The sequence below is a fragment of the Andrographis paniculata genome, unplaced genomic scaffold (genome assembly GCF_009805555.1).
Source record: "Andrographis paniculata isolate CXL003 unplaced genomic scaffold, ASM980555v1 Contig83END, whole genome shotgun sequence".
Taxonomy (NCBI): Eukaryota; Viridiplantae; Streptophyta; class Magnoliopsida; order Lamiales; family Acanthaceae; genus Andrographis; species Andrographis paniculata.
In genome coordinates this window covers 2,779,444-2,800,503 of record NW_026137621.1, presented here as the reverse complement: position 1 = coordinate 2,800,503, position 21,060 = coordinate 2,779,444, and the positions used below count along the sequence as shown (strand labels likewise).

The following is a 21,060-nucleotide window of genomic DNA, read 5'->3' as shown; positions in this document are numbered from 1 at the left end:
CGATAAATGACTTTTTTGCCCTTATGAGGATATTAGTGTAAAAAGTAGTGGAAATTGTGTAATAATAATGTAAAAGTAAGGATAGTTTTACGGTGATATGATTATTTATGAAAACAAGACTATTATATTAGGACGAATGAAGTACAATATAATACTCCCTCCGTCCCATAAGTAAATATCCATTTGCTTTTTGCACGTAGTTTTAGAAATATTAATATTATATTGGAATATAGTATGAATAAAATATAAATGACTAAAATAACCTTATTAGTATGTGTGATATAAAGTGATGATATTTATGTAATATATTGTAAGTTGTAAGGGTATTTGTAATATTAAATAGCTAGTACAGTTACTAAAAAAAGGAAGTGGATACTTTGTAATGGGACGGACTAAAATGGAAAATTGAATACTTTGTTATGGGACGGAGGGAGTAACAATTTTAAAGTTAAGTACAATGATACAAAAAATAAATATGACCTAAGAGTCCGAATGGAGTACTATTTATTTATTTTTTTATATTAAGAACATAATTTTCTACGCCTAACATTTTTTTAAAAAATAATAATAATAATAATAAAATCATTTAAAAAAAGTGCGAAACCTAAACTAATTAGCGGTTTATAAACCCTCACTAAATTCGTGAAAGGCCCAAACCGGTCTTTCTATTTCCATCGACGCAAACACATTCCTCCCCTGCAGCAACCAAAAATGGATTCCGGGAGCGGCGCGTCGCTGCCTTCCTCATGCCCCGACGCGCGGAAGCGGCGCGTGTCCTACTTCTACGAGCCAACAATCGGCGACTACTACTACGGCCAAGGCCACCCAATGAAGCCCCACCGAATCCGCATGGCTCACAATCTGATTGTCCACTACTCCCTCCATCGCCGAATGGAGATCAGCCGCCCCTTCCCCGCTGGCCCCGAGGACATCCGCCGCTTTCATTCGCCGGAATATGTTGAGTTCCTCTCCACCGTCTCTCCTGACACGCTTCATGATCACACCCACTCGCGTCACCTCAAGCGCTTCAATGTCGGAGAGGATTGCCCCGTCTTCGACGGTTTGTTCAGTTTCTGCCAGGCCTCTGCCGGCGGCTCTATCGGCGCCGCCGTCAAGCTCAACCGACAGGATGCAGATATTGCGATTAATTGGGCCGGCGGCCTGCATCATGCTAAGAAGAGCGAGGCTTCGGGGTTTTGCTATGTTAACGACATTGTGCTGGGGATTCTCGAGCTGCTTAAAGTTCATAGGGTAAAGATAGCTTAAATTGAACTTGTTTAACTTCCAATTTACATGAATTATTCATTTGAAGCTAAGAATATTCCTTATGGACCTCTGGTATCTAATTTTTAGTATATAATCTTCCTTTCCTGCTTCAGGTAATCTCATGACCCTTAGATATTAAATTGAGCTGTAATTTGCTAGTTTCCCCGCACCTTTTATTTCATTCGACGTATAATGATGCTCCATCTGAGTTTTCGTTTACAATTTGTCACCCCCAATTGAATCTAGTTCCAATATGGCTGTCTAGAACTTTGTTGTCATTTGTCAATGTGGGCAAGTGAAGTATATTGTTTATTTTGTAGTTGGTTATTTCTCATTATATGGATTTTGTTTTGCTTTCTTTTCTCGACAACATAAAAAATGCGCCCATCAATTATATTATGATGAAGTGATTTGATCTGTTTTTGGAAGTCTAAGAAGCTTCACACACACATCACATATTCTTTTCCTTCTGTCTAATGATAAATTTGTATAACTTTGGTTTGACAGCGTGTGCTGTACATAGACATCGATGTCCACCATGGAGATGGTGTTGAGGAGGCATTTTTTGTCACTGACCGAGTGATGACAGTCTCCTTCCATAAATTTGGTGATTTTTTCCCGGGAACTGGTCATATCAAAGACATTGGGGCATCTGTGGGAAAGTATTATGCTCTTAATGTCCCACTGAACGATGGATTGACTGATGACAACTTCCATAGTTTATTTCGGCCCATTATCCAGAAAGTCATGGAGGTCTATCAGCCAGATGCTGTTATTCTTCAATGCGGGGCAGATTCATTGGCTGGTGATCGTTTAGGATGCTTTAATTTGTCTGTTAAAGGCCATGCAGACTGCCTTCGATTTTTGAGGTCATATAATGTTCCTCTTATGGTTTTGGGTGGTGGCGGTTATACAATTCGAAATGTTGCCCGTTGCTGGTGCTATGAGGTTCTTCTCTCCCTCTCCCCTTCTCTCTCTCCCACATACACACATTTTAATTTGTTTCTAAGCCATTCCATGTTTGCATTTTCTCGTGCTCATAATATCATATTGTTTCTTATAGTAGTATTGTTAATTCATTAGATTTTCTTGGATAGCCTCGCTGATAGATGATTTTCCTGCTTTGTGGTAGACTGCAGTGGCAGTTGATGTGGAACCAGATAATAAGTTGCCGTACAATGACTACTATGAGTATTTTGGCCCTGATTATACTCTTCATGTAGAAACAGCCCTTATGGAAAATCTGAATACAGAAAGAGATTTGGAGAAAATCAGGTGAAGCATCAAACTCCATTCATGACTACTGATTTTCTTGAACACTCTTCAATTCATTTCACTTGTAGTGGAAGTAACTTGTGTGTACTGGTGTCTTTGTGATCCCAATTCTGTTTCTGTAACTCAATTTACCATGGTTGATCACTGACTTAATTTTTCCTACTCTGAGAACCTTGCTGTTTTTTGGCTCTGCTCTGCAGCATCTCAGCATTTGAACTTTGTTTGATAGCCAGCATTTGACTTCTTTTGATGGAAACGATGCTGCAGTTAGGACTGCAGCCAAGCCAATCTAATCAAATTTGTTGTGATACTTCTCAAAATTATTCACACCCATTGTTTCGCCCCAATTCCAGCCATCTCCATCACAACATTTTTTTAATTGTCTGGAAAGCATTATATCTTGGCTGACATGCTCTCAGTTTTCATACCCAACTTTGCTTTGCAGATAGATAGAGCCATATTTTCAGAATGAGAATCTATTAATGCACAAAACATGAACATTGTCCCTGATTCCTTATTTACTTGTTACATCTTTCCGACGCTGTTATTATTTGTCTGCAAGCATCATTAGATTTATTTTTCTAATGTTTTGAAATATTCATCCAATTCATGGGATAGAAATTAGAATACTGTGAAAGCAGCAATAATAATGAAATGCTCATTCAGTAAAATCATATCAACCCAAATTAATTTTGTTAAGTAATTTATGGAATACAAATAAGTCTCTGAATATTGAACCAAATATTTGGTTTAGAAAGTTATATTATCACCTGTAACAATTCAAATTCTACGTTCTAGTTTATTTATTTGTAGTTTATGATAAATTGGTGTAATAGATAAACTTGAGACATTCTAATTATTTGTAGTTTATGATAAATTGGTGTTTTATATAGTGATAGTAATATGAAATTTTTTAAAATGAAAGAGAAAAAATGAGGTGAAATGTAAGAAGTTGTAATAATAATAATAATAATAATAATAATAATAATAATAATAATAAATGTTTGTTTTGTTCTGTTTTAATAAGCCAAATACAGAATCAAAATTAGCAGCTAAATTGAATTTCTGATTGGTATTCAATACAAAAATAGAATTTATAACTTATGATGATTCAACAGTCTGTTGGACAGTGCTCACCCGAACAGTGTTTTCTGCATTTTTGGTGCTTTTTTGTTTTTTGAACCTCAGCTATTTTTGTATTACCTTGTTAGTAGTTAGGGTTTGTATTGTTGAGTTTTTTTCAATTCCCAATAAAAACTTTTACCCACATTTTCCAATAAAAATACACTTTTTTTCTTTTACAAAACATTGCATCAAACAATTATTTCAGCTAAAAAATGTCAAAAACCAAACCATACAAACCCCAAACCAAACACAGCCGTATAGTTTCCACACTCTTTCCTAGTATTCTATATTTTACTCTGTTTGTGAAAAAAAAAGATATATCTGAGTTCATTTGGTTTTTTCCCCTGTGTAATGTGAATTCTTGAAAACCATAATGCTCATTTATGGCTCACCCTTCTTATATCCTAGTGTGTATATGTATATATATATATTCCATGGTGTGGTGAATTGTTTTCAAGTAGGCCATCTTAACTTCAAAGTCATTTCTTTTCAATCTTGTTTTCATCCTGGTAGTTAGGGCGGAGTTAAGTAGCCTGGTATCAATGCACTTAGTTTCTTTATCTAATTTTTATTTCCATGTATTATTGCATTTTTAATTTTTTTTTTTTATATTGATCCATTTTGACTATCCTTTCATGAAATGTATAGTAGCTTGCAATCTGTCTAATTTTGTATAATATGAGGTTGGCTAAGAAGTTCAAAAGTTCAATCATCTAGAAATATGGGTTCATAGCTGTATAAACATGTACTATTGTTATGTTCTTATGGATTGATAAAATTGCAGAAACATGCTACTTGATCAACTTTCTAAACTACAGCATGTTCCAAGTGTCCCATTTCAAACAATGCCTCCAACCACAGAAGTTCCTGAAGAGGTAAAATCACTTTTGTGGATGCCTCATTTTATGCTTGTATTCTCGCACAAAGTTTGATCTATGCCATTTTCAGAGAGAAGAAGATATGGAAGTTAGACCCAATCCCCGGATATGGAATGGTGAGGAGGATTATGAATCAGATAACGACGAAAATGTTAAGCCTGCGCGGCGAAGCTTGAACAATGACACCACATACAGAACGAGCAATGATCTGAGGTAGGCTCTGATTGGAACTTGTCACGTTAATTCTCTGTTTACTTGCTTGAAGTTCCATTAAATCCTGTCTTGAAAAAGGCTATGTGCGATTGTTAATGGAAAAAAATTTCTGTAAAATATTTGATATTCAATAGACCAGTGTTTGGAGAACTTTTAGTGTGGTGTGAAAAGATGTGGTGGATGCAGTGTTGGGTTAATTTAACCTGACTTTTGAAAATTTAACATTTTGGAATAGGAAAAAGTATAATTTTCATATATTAACATAAGTGAGGTTACATATATATATATATATATTAGGTATAGTTAGGGACAACCCAATCTATCCAAACCAATAAACTCTAACCGATCCTATCTAATGCTTTATCATAATATAACTCTATCTAAATTATATCTCTATCTAAAACTATATATGTTAATTATATAATCAACACTTCCCATCAAGTTGGAGCATGTATATTTATCATGCCGAGATTGTTACAAATATGATTGATTTGTACTCCCTTCGTCACCAAAAATATTTTCAAACTTTTGTGCACGGGTTTTAATATGGATGTGTACTTTTTGTTACTTTTTTCTTTTTATAGTAAAAGAAGTATAAAAAATATATTTTTATTAGATAAAGAAATAAGAATAGTTATGGACAGAAAAAACAGAAATTGAGCACAAATTAGGGTTCCAGGGGGAGCACTTCATTAGTGCCTTGGTTAAAAAATCTCCATGTTGATCTTCTGACTTGACATATTCAGTAGAGATGATTCCTTTTAGGATTTTTGCGGACAAAGTGACAGTCAGGTTCAATATGTTTTGTGTGTTTATGAAATACTGGATCTAGATTGAAAGCAATGTGTTGGGCTCCTTGGTTGTCACACTTTAGTTTTGTCAGAAATTCAAATTTATGGCCGATCTCTCTCATCAATTGTTGTATCCATGCCATCTCACACATGAGCCTGCCATGGCTCTATATAGCTTCAGCATAAGATTTTGAAACGGCAGTTTGTTTCTTGATTCTCCAAGATATAAAATTGCCTCCTACAAAATGTAGTATCCTGAAGTGAATGTTCTATTATCTTACACCCAACGCCAATGAAACCTTTCACTTTTAACTGACCAAGGCTAGTGTAGAATAGGTCTCGACTAGGTGCTCTTTACAAGTAACATAAAACTTGCTCTAGTAGGGCCGAATGATTTCATAGACAAAATCACGACACTTTCTGGACGTGTTATTGTCAAGTAGTTTAGCTTCCCAAGAAGTCTGTGATACCCTTTTAGGATGGGGGAACTGTTCTCCATTATCCTTAAGAAGATATGAGTTGGGAGTCATTGGAGTACTACGGTCTAGAGGACTTGACTCTTAATTCTCCAGTCGCGTTAAGTAGATCGAAAGCATATCTCCTTTGTGATGGAAAAATCCCTTTCTTGTTCTACTTCAATCCCTAGAAAGTATTTAAATGGCCGCAAGTCCTTCGTTTGGAAATGTTCTTGAAGGAACAATTTTAGCCTAGAAATGCCACAGTTGTCACTCCCAATGACCATGATATCATAACATAGACAACCAATAAAATAATCCCGACATTAGCATGTTTGTAAAAGATTGAGGGTCTATTAGATTGTGGTTTGAAATTGATTTGAAATGGAGTGTTAATTTTGATTTTTGTTTAAATAGTATTTTTGAAATCATGTTTTTTGAGAGAAAATAGTGAATATTTATTGAAAATTGTGCGGTTGTGTACTGTAGATTTTTGTTTGTAATCATCAACAAACAAACCCTGAGTCGTCGGATTTGCACCTATGCAGTCCGTACCTGAAAACAACCTGATTAAATCCTTTAAACCAAGCACGAAGACTCTGTTTTAGTCCATACAATGAGTTAAGGCGACATATCTATACTCCTTTGCAACAAAGCCAGGTTGTTGCTCCAAAATTACTTTTCCACAAAAAAGTCATGAAGGCACTCTTGATATCCAACTAAGAAAGAGGCCAATTATAATTGGTAGTAAGAGATACAAGCAGACGGTCAACCAATAATCTTCAAACAATCTAATCAAATATACATAGTAGAATACTTTACTACCAATTACCATGTAATCAACAAAAAATGCCCAACTTTTACATCCAAACAAGTGCATGGCTGTATTAAAATTTTTTCCCCTATCGTCTGAGGTGGTAGAATAAGTGGTGTTGGGGAAATCCCACAAAGAAAACACAGTAGCAATGCGATCTATGCAGGTTTGCTGTTGATCATAAGTATACCAAAATGTGAAACATCATAATTGACTAACCTTATTACTAATATTGATGTATGTATTCTCACAAATTTAAGAGATCAAGTGCCTGAAAGCTAGGATTTTGCTCTAGATCATGGCTGTTTATCTTTCCTTTTCCTTGTATGTGAGAGTTCTAGTGATTTGAAGCTTGAATAGTCTAAATAACAATGAGACGTACATGCTTTTTTTTTTCCCATTCACATGGGAATTGGGATATTCTTATATACGTATATATATGTTTCGTATTTCACTAGATAGTACTTTGCAACTTACCCAAGTATATAAAAGGAAATAAGTGACTTCTTGAAGAGATTGATTTGGCTAACATTACATATTTCCTCGAGGCATGCTTATAGGTTTTCCTGTGTATATACTTGTTTTGAAATGATAATATATGACATATGACTTATTGAAAGAGCTCAATCTGTCTAGCATAACATTATGATTCTGTTCTTTTGGAGTTTGGTTTCGAATTTTTTTACCATACACTATAAAAAAATACACTATTTCTTCTTACAAAACTTCATATTCAAACAAACCACTATTAAAACAAAAAACGTAAACCAGAAAAACAAAATCAACGCCTAAAGACATGCTTATATAGTTTTTTCGGTTCATATAATCCTACAGAAATTATAATATATGTAATTAGATTTTATTTACTGCTCAAATGTTTGTTGATAAATGCATGATTCAGGGATAGTTACAACACAGTCAAAGAGGAAGACATGACCGATGCACAACATGACAGATGATATTTCTCATCGATAATTGCTGGTTCTAGGCAGAGTTGACTGTTTGGTTGCTTCTTTGGCCACACTTACTTTCATGGAGTTCTGATCAAAATACAGTTTATGGAGAGAAAATCTTGAATGGTGCTCGAAAACAAAATATAGCATTTGTTGCATTTTTTGTATTGTCTTCTTCGCCGTATTGCCTGCAGCTTTTCTCTAGAGAAATTCAGATAATCTAATACAAAGTGTTGGTTGTACACAGTGGCTGTTGGATTGTTTTACCTTTATGTGATTGTCCATGACATCAAATGATATACAATGAAGTATATTACAATAGATAATTCATATATACATATATGTGTGTGTCTCACATTCATGATTCATATTTGTCTGCGCGCAACACATTTTTTAATCGGCAAAATTTGTAGGAGGCTGTGTAGTGCTGCTGATCTTTGTGATTCTGAGTGAAGTTGGTCCTCCTCTTTTCAACTGTTAGGTAAATTTATGTTTATGCACTCACAATTTTATTATTTTTACTTTAATAGATACCAACTGTTTTGCTACTAGAATAATCCAAATGAACCTTGCGCAGGATGGAAAAGCACAAGAAAATGGAAAACACACTCTAGGGTAAACAAAAACGGCATTTGCAACATGTACTTGAAGCGCATCGTTGTCAAGGCTCCGTTGCTCTTCTAGAATAAGCTTGGCAGACTCTCCGGTGACACTGCTGCTATCAGACACCGTTATGAGTCTTAAGAGTTGGAAGACTCTCCGGTGACACTGCTGCTATCAGACACCGTTATGAGTCTTAAGAGTTGGAATATCACCGATGTCGAGGGGTATCTCCTCCAAATTGGAGCAACTCTCGATTTTGAGGTGTTGAAGGCGCGGGAAGTGTGTATTGTCTGCTCTCCAACACCGGAGATTTAATCTGTTCATGAGGAGGAACTTAAGCCGTAAGAATTCTCCTTCTATAGGCTCCCATTCGTCGCCCTCAAATGCGCTTCTTCTCAGCCTAAGTACTTCCAAATTCGGAAGGGAACCGACTGCTGAAATTTCATTCCACGGCAATCTACAGCCGTACAACGATAGCTTCGTAAGATTCTGTGGAAAAATGAAGTCGCTCCCCAAGGAAGTACTCGATGTAATCCAGTCAGGATCGAAGCCTTTCTTCAGCTCCTCAAGACGGCGCAAATGGACTAGATTGCCGAGGCGATACTTATCCCAGATTCCATCTCTTTCGGCGGTGACGATGTATATTTTCAGCTTCCTAAGGTTAGGAATCGTTTCGACAACCTTCTTGGTGAATATGAAATTTTTTACGGTCTCGAGCGTTTGCAGATCTTTGAGTATCCGTACAGATGTAGGAGGAGGTGGCATCCGTTATCTCCATGATAAAATGCCGCAGCCGCGGCATCTGCCAAAATTTGGGCGATAGTTGGAAGCAGTAGTTTAGGACAAAAGGACTGTAAATGACGAAGGTTTGGAGATTCCGAAGCTTGAATTTATTCTGACAAAGGCAAACTTTGTTGCTCCTGCTCCAAATTACTCGCAGCACGATGTACTTGAGGTGAAACATCCACGAGAGCACCTCCGGCGCCGCAGAAAGCTCGGCGTCGGATGCATCCAATATTTTCAGCAGTCGGAAGCTAAGGCATCCGAAGATAAAATCATTCTCGATGTAGCGTTGTTTGCCGAACCACATAATTGTTCGTACATTTTTTCGAGTGCCGTATGCTGCCCAAGGCTCGGGATAATCGTATAATCTAGCCGTGCCGCGTAGAGACTCCTCGTACATATCGAAACATCTCTTCCAATCTAACCCGTGGTAGAAACCTTCGCAGACAGCTCTTTGTCGACAGAAATCTCTCAAAAGATCGTGCATGACGCAGTCCTTGAATCGTCCGTCGGCCCTTTTCTTCGTGATAATGACAAGATTTCTCTTAACAAGATCCTCCAAGCATCCCTCGGCTACTCGTTCTAAGGTTTCGAATCGTTCATTTGGTTTCAAGAACCCCTCGGCAACCCATAGCCTCGCAAGCCTCGATATATTTATGGCATAGTCTTCCGGGAAACTTCCGATGTATAGAAAACAAGCTTTGAGTGAATGAGACAAGTTATTGAAGCTCAAAGATAGTATATTCGACAAGTGTTCGTCGTTTCTACTCAAGAAAGAACCGACGTTCTTGGAAACCTCTTCCCAATGTTGTGATGTCCGAATGTCTGAAAGGACGCCGGCGATTACAACGATTGCGAGTGGAAGCCCTCGACATTTACTCGCTATGGACCTTCCGATCTCTTCCATTTCTCGAGGACAATGTTCTTGCGCGAACACCTTCTCCCGAAGTAAATTCCAACTTGCGGCCGCGTCGAGGAATTGTATCTCGTGAAGAAAATCGACGCTAGGGACGTATTGCGCGACATCTAATAACCTAGTGGTTAACAATACGCGACTTCCGTTAGCGTCGTTTGGGAATAAACGCCTCATATCGTCCCAAACTTTTGTACTCCAGACATCATCTATTACAACAAGGTATCTCCGACCTTTTAAGTGTTTGCATATGAATTCTTTCGATTCCTCTTCCTCGCGACCCAAGTTATCCTCTTCCTCGCGACCCAACTTATCGGCGTCTACTTTCATGGATTTTAAGATCCTTTGAAGAACCTCGTATGCACTATAATCTTGCGATACGGCTACCCAAGCGCGATGGTCAAAGTGATACACGGATAGCGCGGATCATCAAACGTGGCTGGCGCCAGAGTCGTCTTGCCTATTCCACCCATCCCGACAATGGGAATGACTTGGAGCTGTGACGAATGTCCACAGAGACGATCTTTAATTTTGTTCAAATATTCTTCGAATCCCACCATAGCATCATTTCTTCGATCTGTTGGGAGTTTGGCGCTATCAGCAATAGTCGAATACCGGCTAAGTTTCGACTCTTCACTCGTGCAGCGTGTTTCCTCGTCGAAGGTCATCTTCAGAAACTCTACTATAGAATCGACTTCTTGCAGCTCCTCTTCGCATTCCTCTGCTTGCGGATGTCGCTGACGATGCAACAAATTACGGCAACCAGAAATCAGATTGTGAAAAATGTTTACTATTGTGTTTGATCTGGTGTCGATATGATCTGAGATATTTGATTCGATTACATCCTGCGCGCGATACGACACATCTCTTATGCGCTCTTCGACGCGATCACTGGCTTCGTCGCCTTTGGATGAATAATCTTTCAGTGATTCTTGGAGAAGGCTGAACTTTTCGAGGAGTGATTTTATGATGGGATGTTTTGCGAGAAGAAAGTTCGGGTATCGATCATGGAGGTTTATATGATCGAGTAATTGGAGAAGAGAAGCAAGAGCAGCATAATACGCCATTTTCAGTAATCTTCAAAGCAGAGAGACAAGACAGTATTTGCAGTGTAGGAATGGCAAACAATGGATTTTGTCTTGTAATATTAGGAGAAGTATTTGGATCATAACCACGGTTGTGTTTTTTTGTGGGTTTTAACACAGGTTTTTACATTGATTTTATATTATATTACAAATTTGTTTTATATTCAAAATATCACATCAAATAACTATTCAAATTCTGTTTTTTCTTTTTTGCTTTTTGGTTGTAATTTTTAATTTGAATTGTAGTTCAGATACTACTATCTTCGTCCGGTTGCAGTAGTTACATTTGTTGATATTTGAACATTAATTACTATATCAAAACATAATACAAATCATTGAAAATGAAAAAAAAATACTTCTATTAATATAATGACCAATAAAAAAGTAAATGTAACTCTTGCAGATAGATGAAAAGAAAATATATTTTTTTAAAAGATATAATGTATTTTTAACATGAACCATGACGATTATCATATAATTATAAATTTAAAATCAAATTCCAAAATTAAATTGTATAATTATAGTCTGATGGTGTAAAAGTGAACTTGTAACTGCAAACTAAGACAAATTTGTCTTCATTTATCTTCGATTGTTCTGAAAATTGAGATTTTAAAATAGAATATTGAAAAGATAACCACGATACTACATACTCCCTCCGCCCGGTATACATATTATTATTTTAGGACGTCTGATTACAAAGTAAACATTTTATTAAATATTTCATTTTTTTCACAAATACCCTATACTATTTTAATTACCTACAATACTTAAAATACTATTATTTTTTTAACACTGCACCGAAAATAAATGTTTACTTTGTATGTGGACGGATAGAATATATATATATATATATATAATTTGTGGTCTCCAGCCAGTTGTAAAGTAAAGCATGAATTATTGGGTGCTTTATAATATGTCACAAAAAAGATGTCTTTGTGGAATAGAAGCATATCAATGCAGAAATACTGGCCTCAACTTCCATCCCAATCATCTCTACCAATTCTCATCATTCAAGACTATTTTTCTTATAGTTCAATACGATCTTGACACAAAATAATTAGGTTTTTGTCCAAGATTTAATTTCGATTATGTATACAAATTGACACTGACCCAAAACAACAATAATTGGATTAAGTTAAGATTGCAATCTTTAACTTAAACCCCACACGACAATCCGATTATAATATATTAATAGTAATTAATATATTTATTATATATGTAAAATAAATTATAATTTGATAGGCCATGTATTAATTTAAACTAAATTTAATTTAAGTAATTAACTTAATTCATTGTATACATTACACTATAACCAATAAAAAATTAACATAAGACGACAACCCAACAAAAATAATTAGATTTGAATAGAGAATTTCGACTCAATTATGTATTCAGGTCAACACAAATCCGATACAATAACAAACAGGTTAAAACGATAATAAATGGGTCAATGCAAACCTAACACGATAATGAATTGATCGAGTTAAGATTGAGTGATTTAACTCATTTGAAATATTAACGACACAAATCAACTCATTGTCGAGTTTAATTTTTCTATAGTTTAGTTTTAAATATTTTTATTATATAATTATTGAAAATTTTGTTATAAAATTTATTATATCTATTGTTTTGTTTTCCTTCGTCCCTCTGAATGAAAAAACTCTTTGTTATTTTTGGCATATAGACAAATATGTTTTCTTCATACTGCAGGAAAGTTCATTATAGTCGTGGGTTGCATATAGATTGTGTCATTGCAATCATGTTGCAATCCGAATCTTTGGGTTTGATTTTATTTGTTTAAACTTTAAATATCTGCAAGAGTCGTATTTTGGGATGGTCAGACATATGTGCAAATTTATTCCATTTTTTTCTATGCTAAGGAAAATTAATGTGAGGTTTGTTATTTCCAATGATGCATGGATTATACAACTTGAGAAGTCAATCAAGTGGGCGTGTGAGTTGGTGTGCATATCTTAGAGAGAATATTATTGAGAAAAGCTCTCACCATCCATCCGGTTCATGTCTCCATATTCTGAATGTGTGTTCTACACTGAAATCAACTTGAGAGATCGAAGGTGTTCGGAATTAATGGAGTTTCAACCGGAGGTAATGATCAAGCTCTAGACTTCTTTACTGTATAGTTGTTGTTAGTACGAGGTTGTAGCAACGCGAACCTGGGGAGATATTTTGTTGGATTAACTTTGCGTTAGAGTTAAATGAGTTGTGATTGTTTGTGTCCTTAATCAGCACTAATTAGTGGAATATCCCTAAATGTAGATTTGTTGATAATCAAACAGTAACAAACATCTTGTCTCATTGTTATTTTATGTTTTGCATTGTTTCGTAACATTGTTATAGCTGTGAACCACCCACGATTAGGGAGTTGGCTATTTAAAGTGTTCGAATGTGTCTTGTTCGATAAATCACTTTCCCAACAATCTCGTTAAAGTTACGTAGCCACTTTGATTGGACACAAAAACTAAAATAATAATAATATAATATGAAAATAAAAATATTATAAAAAATTATTAAAAATTGTTAATAAAAAATTAATAAGAGTGTATTATAACAGTAAAAATTAATTATTATTTATTAAATAAAATTATAAATAAATAAAATTATTTATTATAAATAAACTATATTTTAATAGATGCCCACAAAAATAATAATATAATTTTAATGAACATTTTAAAGAGTATTATTTTTCATCCGTCTCAAATCAATTGCTCAATTACAAAGTCATGATTAAAAAATAACATGTACGTCAACATTTTTTTCATTTATGTAAAAAATAATTATATGTATAATAGTATCTTAAAGATATTTAAGAATTTGTATATGATTATTTTTACTGAATTATAAAATAGATATTTAAGAATAGGACAAACAAAAATGATAAAAAAATTAATTTAAATTAAAAAATTCTTAATTTGCAATTTAATTCAATAAATATTTAAGAATAAGACAAACAAAAATAATAAAAAAAGTAGTTTGAATTAAAAAAATTCTTAATTTGCAATTTAATTCCTATTATATTAACCAGCTTATGTATTTTAAAAGAAAATATGTGAAAAGTAAATAAATAAATAATAGATTTTTTTATTTTAAAAAGAAAAAAGTGATCCAAAAAGGAAAAAATAGAATAATTTTGGATGAGAAGTATAAATTCCACAGTTATTTTACCAACCAAATCCTAAATATAATAAATCTTATCGCATAAATCATACTGAAAAATTCCAATCCCGATCAACCAAACAGCCCCTTGTTTTAAAGGAACATTTAACCATTATTTTAAATCTAACTCCCAATTAAATGTCAATATTCTCTAAATTCCAATCAACACATTAAACCCCTCCCAATAGAATACAAGAATAGACACCATGATCACAGCAAATCCCAAATCAATAATCAATGAAATTGGATGATCAAACAAACTTTGATGCAAAGTTGTAAAATTTACACCACAAACACACACAATCAATCTCACTGTTCAATCTAATTAATCCCTATATATCTAACCCGAAACTTTGACGTCATTGCATTACTTACGTAGCTTCCGGAAATTCCGAAATTTTTTCATTACCTCCGCAACCGATCCCTATTGAAAAAGGGGTGTCTCAAAGCCTCCTGTGCAGACAGCCGTTCCGCAGGATCGTATTTCAGAAGCCCCTGCAATAAGTGGATAAGATCCCCGGCCGAGTGATCCACGTGTTGCATTATTACATTCTGTAGCCTCGGCAACTTCAGCACCGATCTTAAACTTTCTCTAGAAGTCGCTCCATATGGCCAGTCTAGCCTGCCCCTTGTTACATACTTCTCGGCATGTCGGCTGCAAGGACAAATTTAGAAATAAATAAATATCTTTCTAAGACAATCCAAAGGGAAGAAGAAAGTAGAGGCAGCTCACTCGGCTTTCTTTAGCACGTGCTGAGGCAAAGGGCCGAGCACTCGTTCCATCATTGCTAGGTGCTCCAAGTTATCGTGTGTTTGGAATAAAGCATCACCCTGCAGTCAATTTATAAAAATCGGCGACTCAAATCAAGAATCCCATCACTGATTAGGAGAAAAAATGAAAATGGATTTTTATCATACCGAGCAAAGTTCAACCAAAATGCAGCCAACGCTCCATATATCGCAAGGGTAACTCCATCCAAGCCCTGCTCGACCCAAAGGAGGACATTAAATCAAAATCAATACAAGTTGTTCATTCTAGAGATCAAAAAGATACCTAAGATGACTTCAGGAGCTCGATAATGTCTGGTCGAGACAATGTAGGTCTGATCTTGCTTGTCGTATGTTGCGCTGCCGAAATCAATAACCTTGATAGCACTTGATTTTGGAATTCTCTTGTAGTACGTACTGTCCTTTGCAGATCTTGACGATATCTGGAGACAAACCGGTAAAACATTTACTGAGAGAAAGGACAAGACAGATGCAAAGCATGTGAAAATGATGATTCCAATGCAAAAACATATGGCTGAAAAGTTCGATCACACAAATTACCTTTTCAGGAACTCTTACATATTCTGGTGAGACTAGAAGAATATTCTCCGGCTTCAGGTCTGTATGGATGAGGTGCAAATCGTGCATAACTGAAAATACGAAAATCAATTATCACAATCTAAAACACATCTAAAGGAATTGGGTTTTATATTAAACCAGTTATGATGTACAATGACATTTTCTCAGATATTAGAAAATAAAATCGGTACTATTGCTATCCTATAGATAAAATTGTTTCATATTTAATAATATAACTGATAGGAAGAAACTATTTACACACATGCTACACATTCCAACAGTTGTCTTCCAATCTCACGGACAAGATCAATGGGAAATGAGCGATAATTGTTTTTGCGTAGGAAATCGTATAAACTTGGTCCAAGCTTCTCAAAGACCTGTTGAAACCATTTAAGCCCATGGGCAGCTTTAATCCCCGTGGTATGTGTTAAGACTGGGGAAATTAATCCACCAAATCAATCATATACTTACGATACAGATATGGTTACGATAGTCAAACCAGTTCCGTATTTGAACACAACTGCAAGGAATAAACTTGTTCAACCACTGAATCATTCACCAAATTCAAAAGTGTTGCAACACCATCACACACACAAATTAGGAACTCACCGATTGCCATCTCTGTCATGTCTACCGAGTTTTTGGAGCACGTCAATCTCAATCATAGCTGCATCACGATACTTCTTTATACTACGTATAATTTTAATGGCTACCATTTCATTCTTTTCCCTGTCCCAACACTCCAAAACCTGACCGAAGGTACCTGCACAAAGATTTTTAATCAACAAAAAGCTAATAATATATCACAACCAATCAACATATAAGGAAGAATGGATATACCTTCACCCATCTTGCGGTGGATCTTATCTGCAAATAGATAAATCCAAACCAGAATTAGTAAAAAGAATAAACTGGAAATTTTCAAAAATCAACGAAATATGTAATCTGTTTATAATAGAGAAAGAAAAAAAGAAAAAAAAAGGAGGAATTTAATCATTTTGATCTCAATGATTTGACAGTGACATCCTGATTCCTGAGTCGATATTGGGTGTGTAATGGAAGATACTCCAAGATGAAATCAAACCCTCTTCTACGCACATTTGGCTAAAATAGCACTAATTCAATTAACCAAGATGGCTCATAAAATCCTAAAAATATAACAAAAATAATAGCTTCTGATATGGTAAAGGTAGTTTACAGCGAGAAGTTATATGTTCTCCGATCTCAAACACATAATGGCCATCTTTGTCATCTTCTCGCCATGGGGGAGAACCATTATGTGCCAAAGTCTTAACAAACAATGTACTAGGATGTTCCAAGAGCGCCCTTGAAGGTGCATAGCTTGACACATCCTCAATCTCTTGAGCAGTAAACAATCCTAGCTGAGCCTACAAACAGGCATCCATTCATATCTTTCTCAATATAAACAATTATCAGTTCCGGTTACCTCCTCAATACCACTAACACCACAACAAATACTATACAATCTAAAAATCAATCAGAAATATAGATAATCTATAACAAATATCATCCAACAATTAACAATTTCGATTAACTCTCAAATTCAAAGCAATTCACGTCCACGGAATCAGAAATATAGAAAACCTATTACAAAAATCATCCAGAAATTAACAATTTCGATTAGCTGCTCAATACCACTGTAAAAACAAGATAAAATTCAGAAATCAAATCTAAAGAATCAGAAGTCCAATCAATCTAATTAACAAAGACATCATACAAATCCAGCTACATGGATATTGAAAATACACACTAAATATCAAAAGGTGTATCTTGACTACAAGAACCATCGCAAATAGTTTATTATTTCGTAGCCATTAGAGGAATTATATGATTCCTTTTTTCTCAGGAAACAATTGTCAAGATTAACATAATTGTTTGTATTCAAACCTAAATAAATAAATAAACAAGAATTCGAGTTATTCTCAATTCCCCTCATACAAGAGGGGGTGAAAAACACAATTATAAACCACAAAATACGGCCGGCCATTACAGCAATAAAAAACAACCACCCAAAATTCAACCATACCTGATTCTCATATCATAATTTTCAATCAGATCTACAAAAACAGACTATCAAAAAAATTCCAATAATTCACAGATCTGGATGAGAAGTACCTTAGGGGGTTGAGTAAGGACATCCCAACCCAAACGCGGCCTTTTTCTCGGCCGCCGATCCATCGTCAGTTCGGTAACGCGTTCCATCTCCATATCAGAACAGCGTCAAAAGATTTTGAGGGGAATGATGCCTTGGCAGAGAGTATATTCTGTTAGAGAGAGAGAGAGAGAGAGAGAGAGAGAGGACCGAAAACCAGTTTATGAAGAGGTGGAGGGAGCTACCCAAATATTGACTTAACGAATAGGGCAAGTTGGTTGCGACGAAATCTGACCGTCCACGTGGCGCGCACGAAACCCCATCTTTTGGTTGATGATGATTCTTATTCGTTTATGGTTTGACTGGAGATTAGCTGATTTATCATTATTTAAAATATATTAAAAGTAAAATATAAATGGTTGGTATTTGTTGTTCATATTTTATACTCTTCCCTTCCTATCACATCATTTATTCTTTTTATTTTTTAAAATGCCATTATACACTTTAATACTATTTTAAATTTTAAATTTTATAATTTTTAATTTAAATTAAAGTATTTAGTTATCTTAATCTTAACTTATAATTATTTTTATTAAATAATAATTATTTACTAATTATACTTTATCTAAATTGCCGTATCTACGATAATAAGTCCAAAAATATATGAGATTGAGGAAATAGTAATCTATCTGTCTCGTGGAATTATTTTTTACACTAATTTTTAGTTGTTTCACCAAATTAGTAACTTTCTTTATTTAGGGTGTATTTGTTCAGGGGTTTGGATCTTTCGGTTGGAATTTGAACAGTAAAAAATTTGAATTTAATAGTTGTATGATGGGATTTAAATAGATGTTAATGTGATGTTTTGAATTTAAATTGATTTTTAGTATAATATAAAAAATAAAAATAAATATTTGATTGATATTTTTGGAAAAAAATGAGATGAATAGTGTATTTAAAATTCAAACAAACACACCCTTAGTATTTTTTTTCTTTCCATTTTTTTTGTTCATTATTTTATTTTTTTTCCTCTCATCTATTTTATTTTTGTCTTTTAAAAAATATAATTATATATTTTAAATTTTATAATATTTAATTTTTAAGTTCGATTATACTATTTAGTTATCTTGATTTTAATTTTTAATTAATTTTATTATACACTAATTATTTGTCATATCAAGGTCATGTTCAGAACAAAGTCATATTGTTGTCCGTGTTCATGTCTGAGTTGTCAACGCAGACATGTTCATGTCTATGTTCACGATTTTGTTTTAAAAAAAAACTATGTTCTAAATCATGATAACGTTTCTGTTTTGAATATGGTTATATTAGTTATCATTTTTAATTTTTTTATTCAAATGACTTGATATATATTTATATTTTAACGGACATTTTACTTTTTACAATTATTTACAATAATTATTGAAAAAAAAAATATTCTCCGTCGGTCAAATTTATTTTCACTTTTCTTTTTCGTCCGTTCATCAAATTTACCATATTACTATATTTGAAAAATTTTCAAAAAATTTATATCTAATTATTGCATTTTATTCAATATTTATTTACAATAAATACCACACTTTATTACATTATATTTTTATCTCTTTCAAACAGTTAAACTAATACATTTACCATCAAACTATCTTGTATTTTTTGTCTTGTCTCAAAAAATAATATATATATATAAATTTATTAAAATTTAAATATTAATTTAAAAAATCGGGCAGGCAAGGCCCGAAAATTTTCGAGCCTATTTTTTTAGATATAAACACAAGTTTTTTGTACCGTGCTCGGACCGAGCTTTCGGGCAGTATTTATTTTTGTCACCCCTAATTTTTTTAAAATCCCAAGCCCAAATGAACTAAATTTGTGAGATGAAGAAATATATTTTATTGAGATCCTATACATTTGCTTTAATTCATAATTATATATATTTATATATTTATGACGTAAAAACCCGCTAGATAAATATCATGTTGGACAAGATCGTAAAAATTGTTTCCACCCCATAAATAATATAATTATTTGATATAATATTTGTAAAAAATAAATAAAGAGAATTATAAATATACTATTTCTTTTAGGTATAAAATATCACATAAATATACTATTTAAATAAAAAATCAATTAACATTTCAATAATAATCTAATTTTATACCTAATTATATGTTTTGTTTTTATTTTAATACAAAACAATTAAACCTAATCTTACTAAAATTATACTAATCTCCCCTATATATATATATATTGTTAGTATTTTGCGTAGAAAGTGAAAGAGAAAATAACATACTGCAATGAGGAGATAATTCTCTCCTCATTAGTAAGTAAAATGGTATTATATGATAAATTGGATTGGAGTGAATGGGCTCTTTGATTAGACTAATATATATATATATATATATATATAGTCAAGATTGGACTTGGGGCAATTGTTTCGCAGAATTGTTGGTATAAATTTCACGGATTCGAAACTCAATTAAAACCCAGATCCGGTACTATATATTATTTATTATATAATTAGATATTCTATTACATAATAAATATTTATATCATATTTTATAAATTTAAAATTTTTGTCCTATTTCATTTCATCTAAAAATAAAAACAACATGATGCTGCAAAATTCGCAATTTTTTTTTTCCAAGTTATCTTAAATTTAGTGTAAGGATATTGGACCCGACACCGGATCCGGTCCACAACTTTCAGGTTCGACGGATTCGGATCAGGAAGAATTAAAAGGACGGTTCCGGACCGTTCCGGATCTGGAACCATAGGATCCGGCCTGTCTACAGCCCTAGGCACAACCATCACCATAACTCACCAACAACAAGAACAAGATCAATTTACGCTCAAAAATTGTTTTGGAAGAGGCACCAGATTGTCTACCTCTCAATAGCCACCAAAACAAAATCGGATTGCTCCTTGATCAAGACGTCTCGGATTTTTTTAGGACATTGAGTAAAAATAAACTATGAGTCCTATAACATATAATTAAAATATATTTTTAAAATAATATTACTTATTGGCGTCGATTGAATAAGAGATTGAACTTAACGGTTTGGACAGTATCGATTTGAGAAAAAAATATGAAAGACAGACTTTTCGGAGGTTCGAAAAGCGAGAAAGACTGAGATATAAAAAAGAATATATAATTAAAATTTAAAATTTAATTTTAAAATTAAATTGGATAACTGTGAAGAAGAAAAAATATAAAATAAAAGTTAAAATGTAATTTTAAAAATTTGAAATTTAATAATAATAATGAGTAATAT

The 21,060-nt window shown here is 33.8% G+C and overlaps 2 protein-coding genes and 1 pseudogene across 5 annotated transcripts; 1 reads left to right on the top strand and 2 right to left on the bottom strand.

The window, feature by feature from the left end:
- Positions 1–644: 644 nt before the first annotated feature.
- On the top strand, positions 645–8,486 carry LOC127241615 (histone deacetylase 6). Of its 2 annotated transcripts, XM_051260759.1 has the most exons (7): positions 645–1,251; positions 1,774–2,214; positions 2,399–2,541; positions 4,451–4,541; positions 4,615–4,757; positions 8,184–8,251; positions 8,348–8,486. In XM_051260759.1, the coding sequence occupies exons 1-6, from the start codon at positions 712–714 to the stop codon at positions 8,221–8,223; spliced, it is 1,398 nt and encodes a 465-aa protein (XP_051116716.1). In that variant the 5' UTR covers positions 645–711; the 3' UTR covers positions 8,224–8,251; positions 8,348–8,486. The 2 variants fall into 2 exon arrangements, with proteins under 2 accessions (XP_051116716.1, XP_051116715.1); XM_051260758.1 differs by lacking the exons at positions 8,184–8,251; positions 8,348–8,486 and adding an exon at positions 7,719–8,066 and having other exon boundaries at positions 646–1,251.
- A 61-nt stretch (positions 8,487–8,547) lies between these two features.
- On the bottom strand, positions 8,548–11,311 carry LOC127241700 (late blight resistance protein R1-A-like; annotated as a pseudogene).
- Positions 11,312–14,538: 3,227 nt separating this feature from the next.
- LOC127241614 (serine/threonine-protein kinase AFC2-like) lies at positions 14,539–18,002 on the bottom strand. 3 transcript variants are annotated; one of them, XM_051260755.1, is made up of 11 exons: positions 17,812–18,002; positions 16,874–17,063; positions 16,516–16,542; positions 16,285–16,438; positions 16,147–16,195; positions 15,938–16,052; positions 15,658–15,746; positions 15,383–15,539; positions 15,247–15,311; positions 15,062–15,159; positions 14,539–14,983 (listed from the first exon to the last, which is right to left on the bottom strand). In XM_051260755.1, exons 1-11 carry the CDS (start codon positions 17,902–17,904, stop codon positions 14,734–14,736), a joined length of 1,287 nt encoding a protein of 428 aa, XP_051116712.1. In that variant the 5' UTR covers positions 17,905–18,002; the 3' UTR covers positions 14,539–14,733. The 3 variants fall into 3 exon arrangements, with proteins under 3 accessions (XP_051116712.1, XP_051116713.1, XP_051116714.1); XM_051260756.1 differs by lacking the exon at positions 16,874–17,063 and having other exon boundaries at positions 17,812–17,960; XM_051260757.1 differs by lacking the exons at positions 15,938–16,052; positions 16,147–16,195; positions 16,874–17,063 and having other exon boundaries at positions 17,812–17,960.
- Between the last annotated feature and the right edge of the window lie 3,058 nt (positions 18,003–21,060).

Excerpts from the sequence above, each read along its gene's own strand:
- LOC127241615 (XM_051260758.1), top strand. The coding sequence starts at position 712 with ATGGATTCCGGGAGCGGCGCGTCGCTGCCTTCCTCATGCCCCGACGCG. Across the intron at positions 2,542-4,450 it reads AGAGATTTGGAGAAAATCAG|AAACATGCTACTTGATCAAC; the intron begins GTGAAGCATCAA and ends ATAAAATTGCAG. Across the intron at positions 4,542-4,614 it reads CCACAGAAGTTCCTGAAGAG|AGAGAAGAAGATATGGAAGT; the intron begins GTAAAATCACTT and ends TGCCATTTTCAG.
- LOC127241614 (XM_051260755.1), bottom strand. The coding sequence starts at position 17,904 with ATGGAGATGGAACGCGTTACCGAACTGACGATGGATCGGCGGCCGAGA. Across the intron at positions 16,439-16,515 it reads CCACCGCAAGATGGGTGAAG|GTACCTTCGGTCAGGTTTTG; the intron begins GTATATCCATTC and ends ATCTTTGTGCAG. Across the intron at positions 15,540-15,657 it reads ATGTAAGAGTTCCTGAAAAG|ATATCGTCAAGATCTGCAAA; the intron begins GTAATTTGTGTG and ends GTTTGTCTCCAG.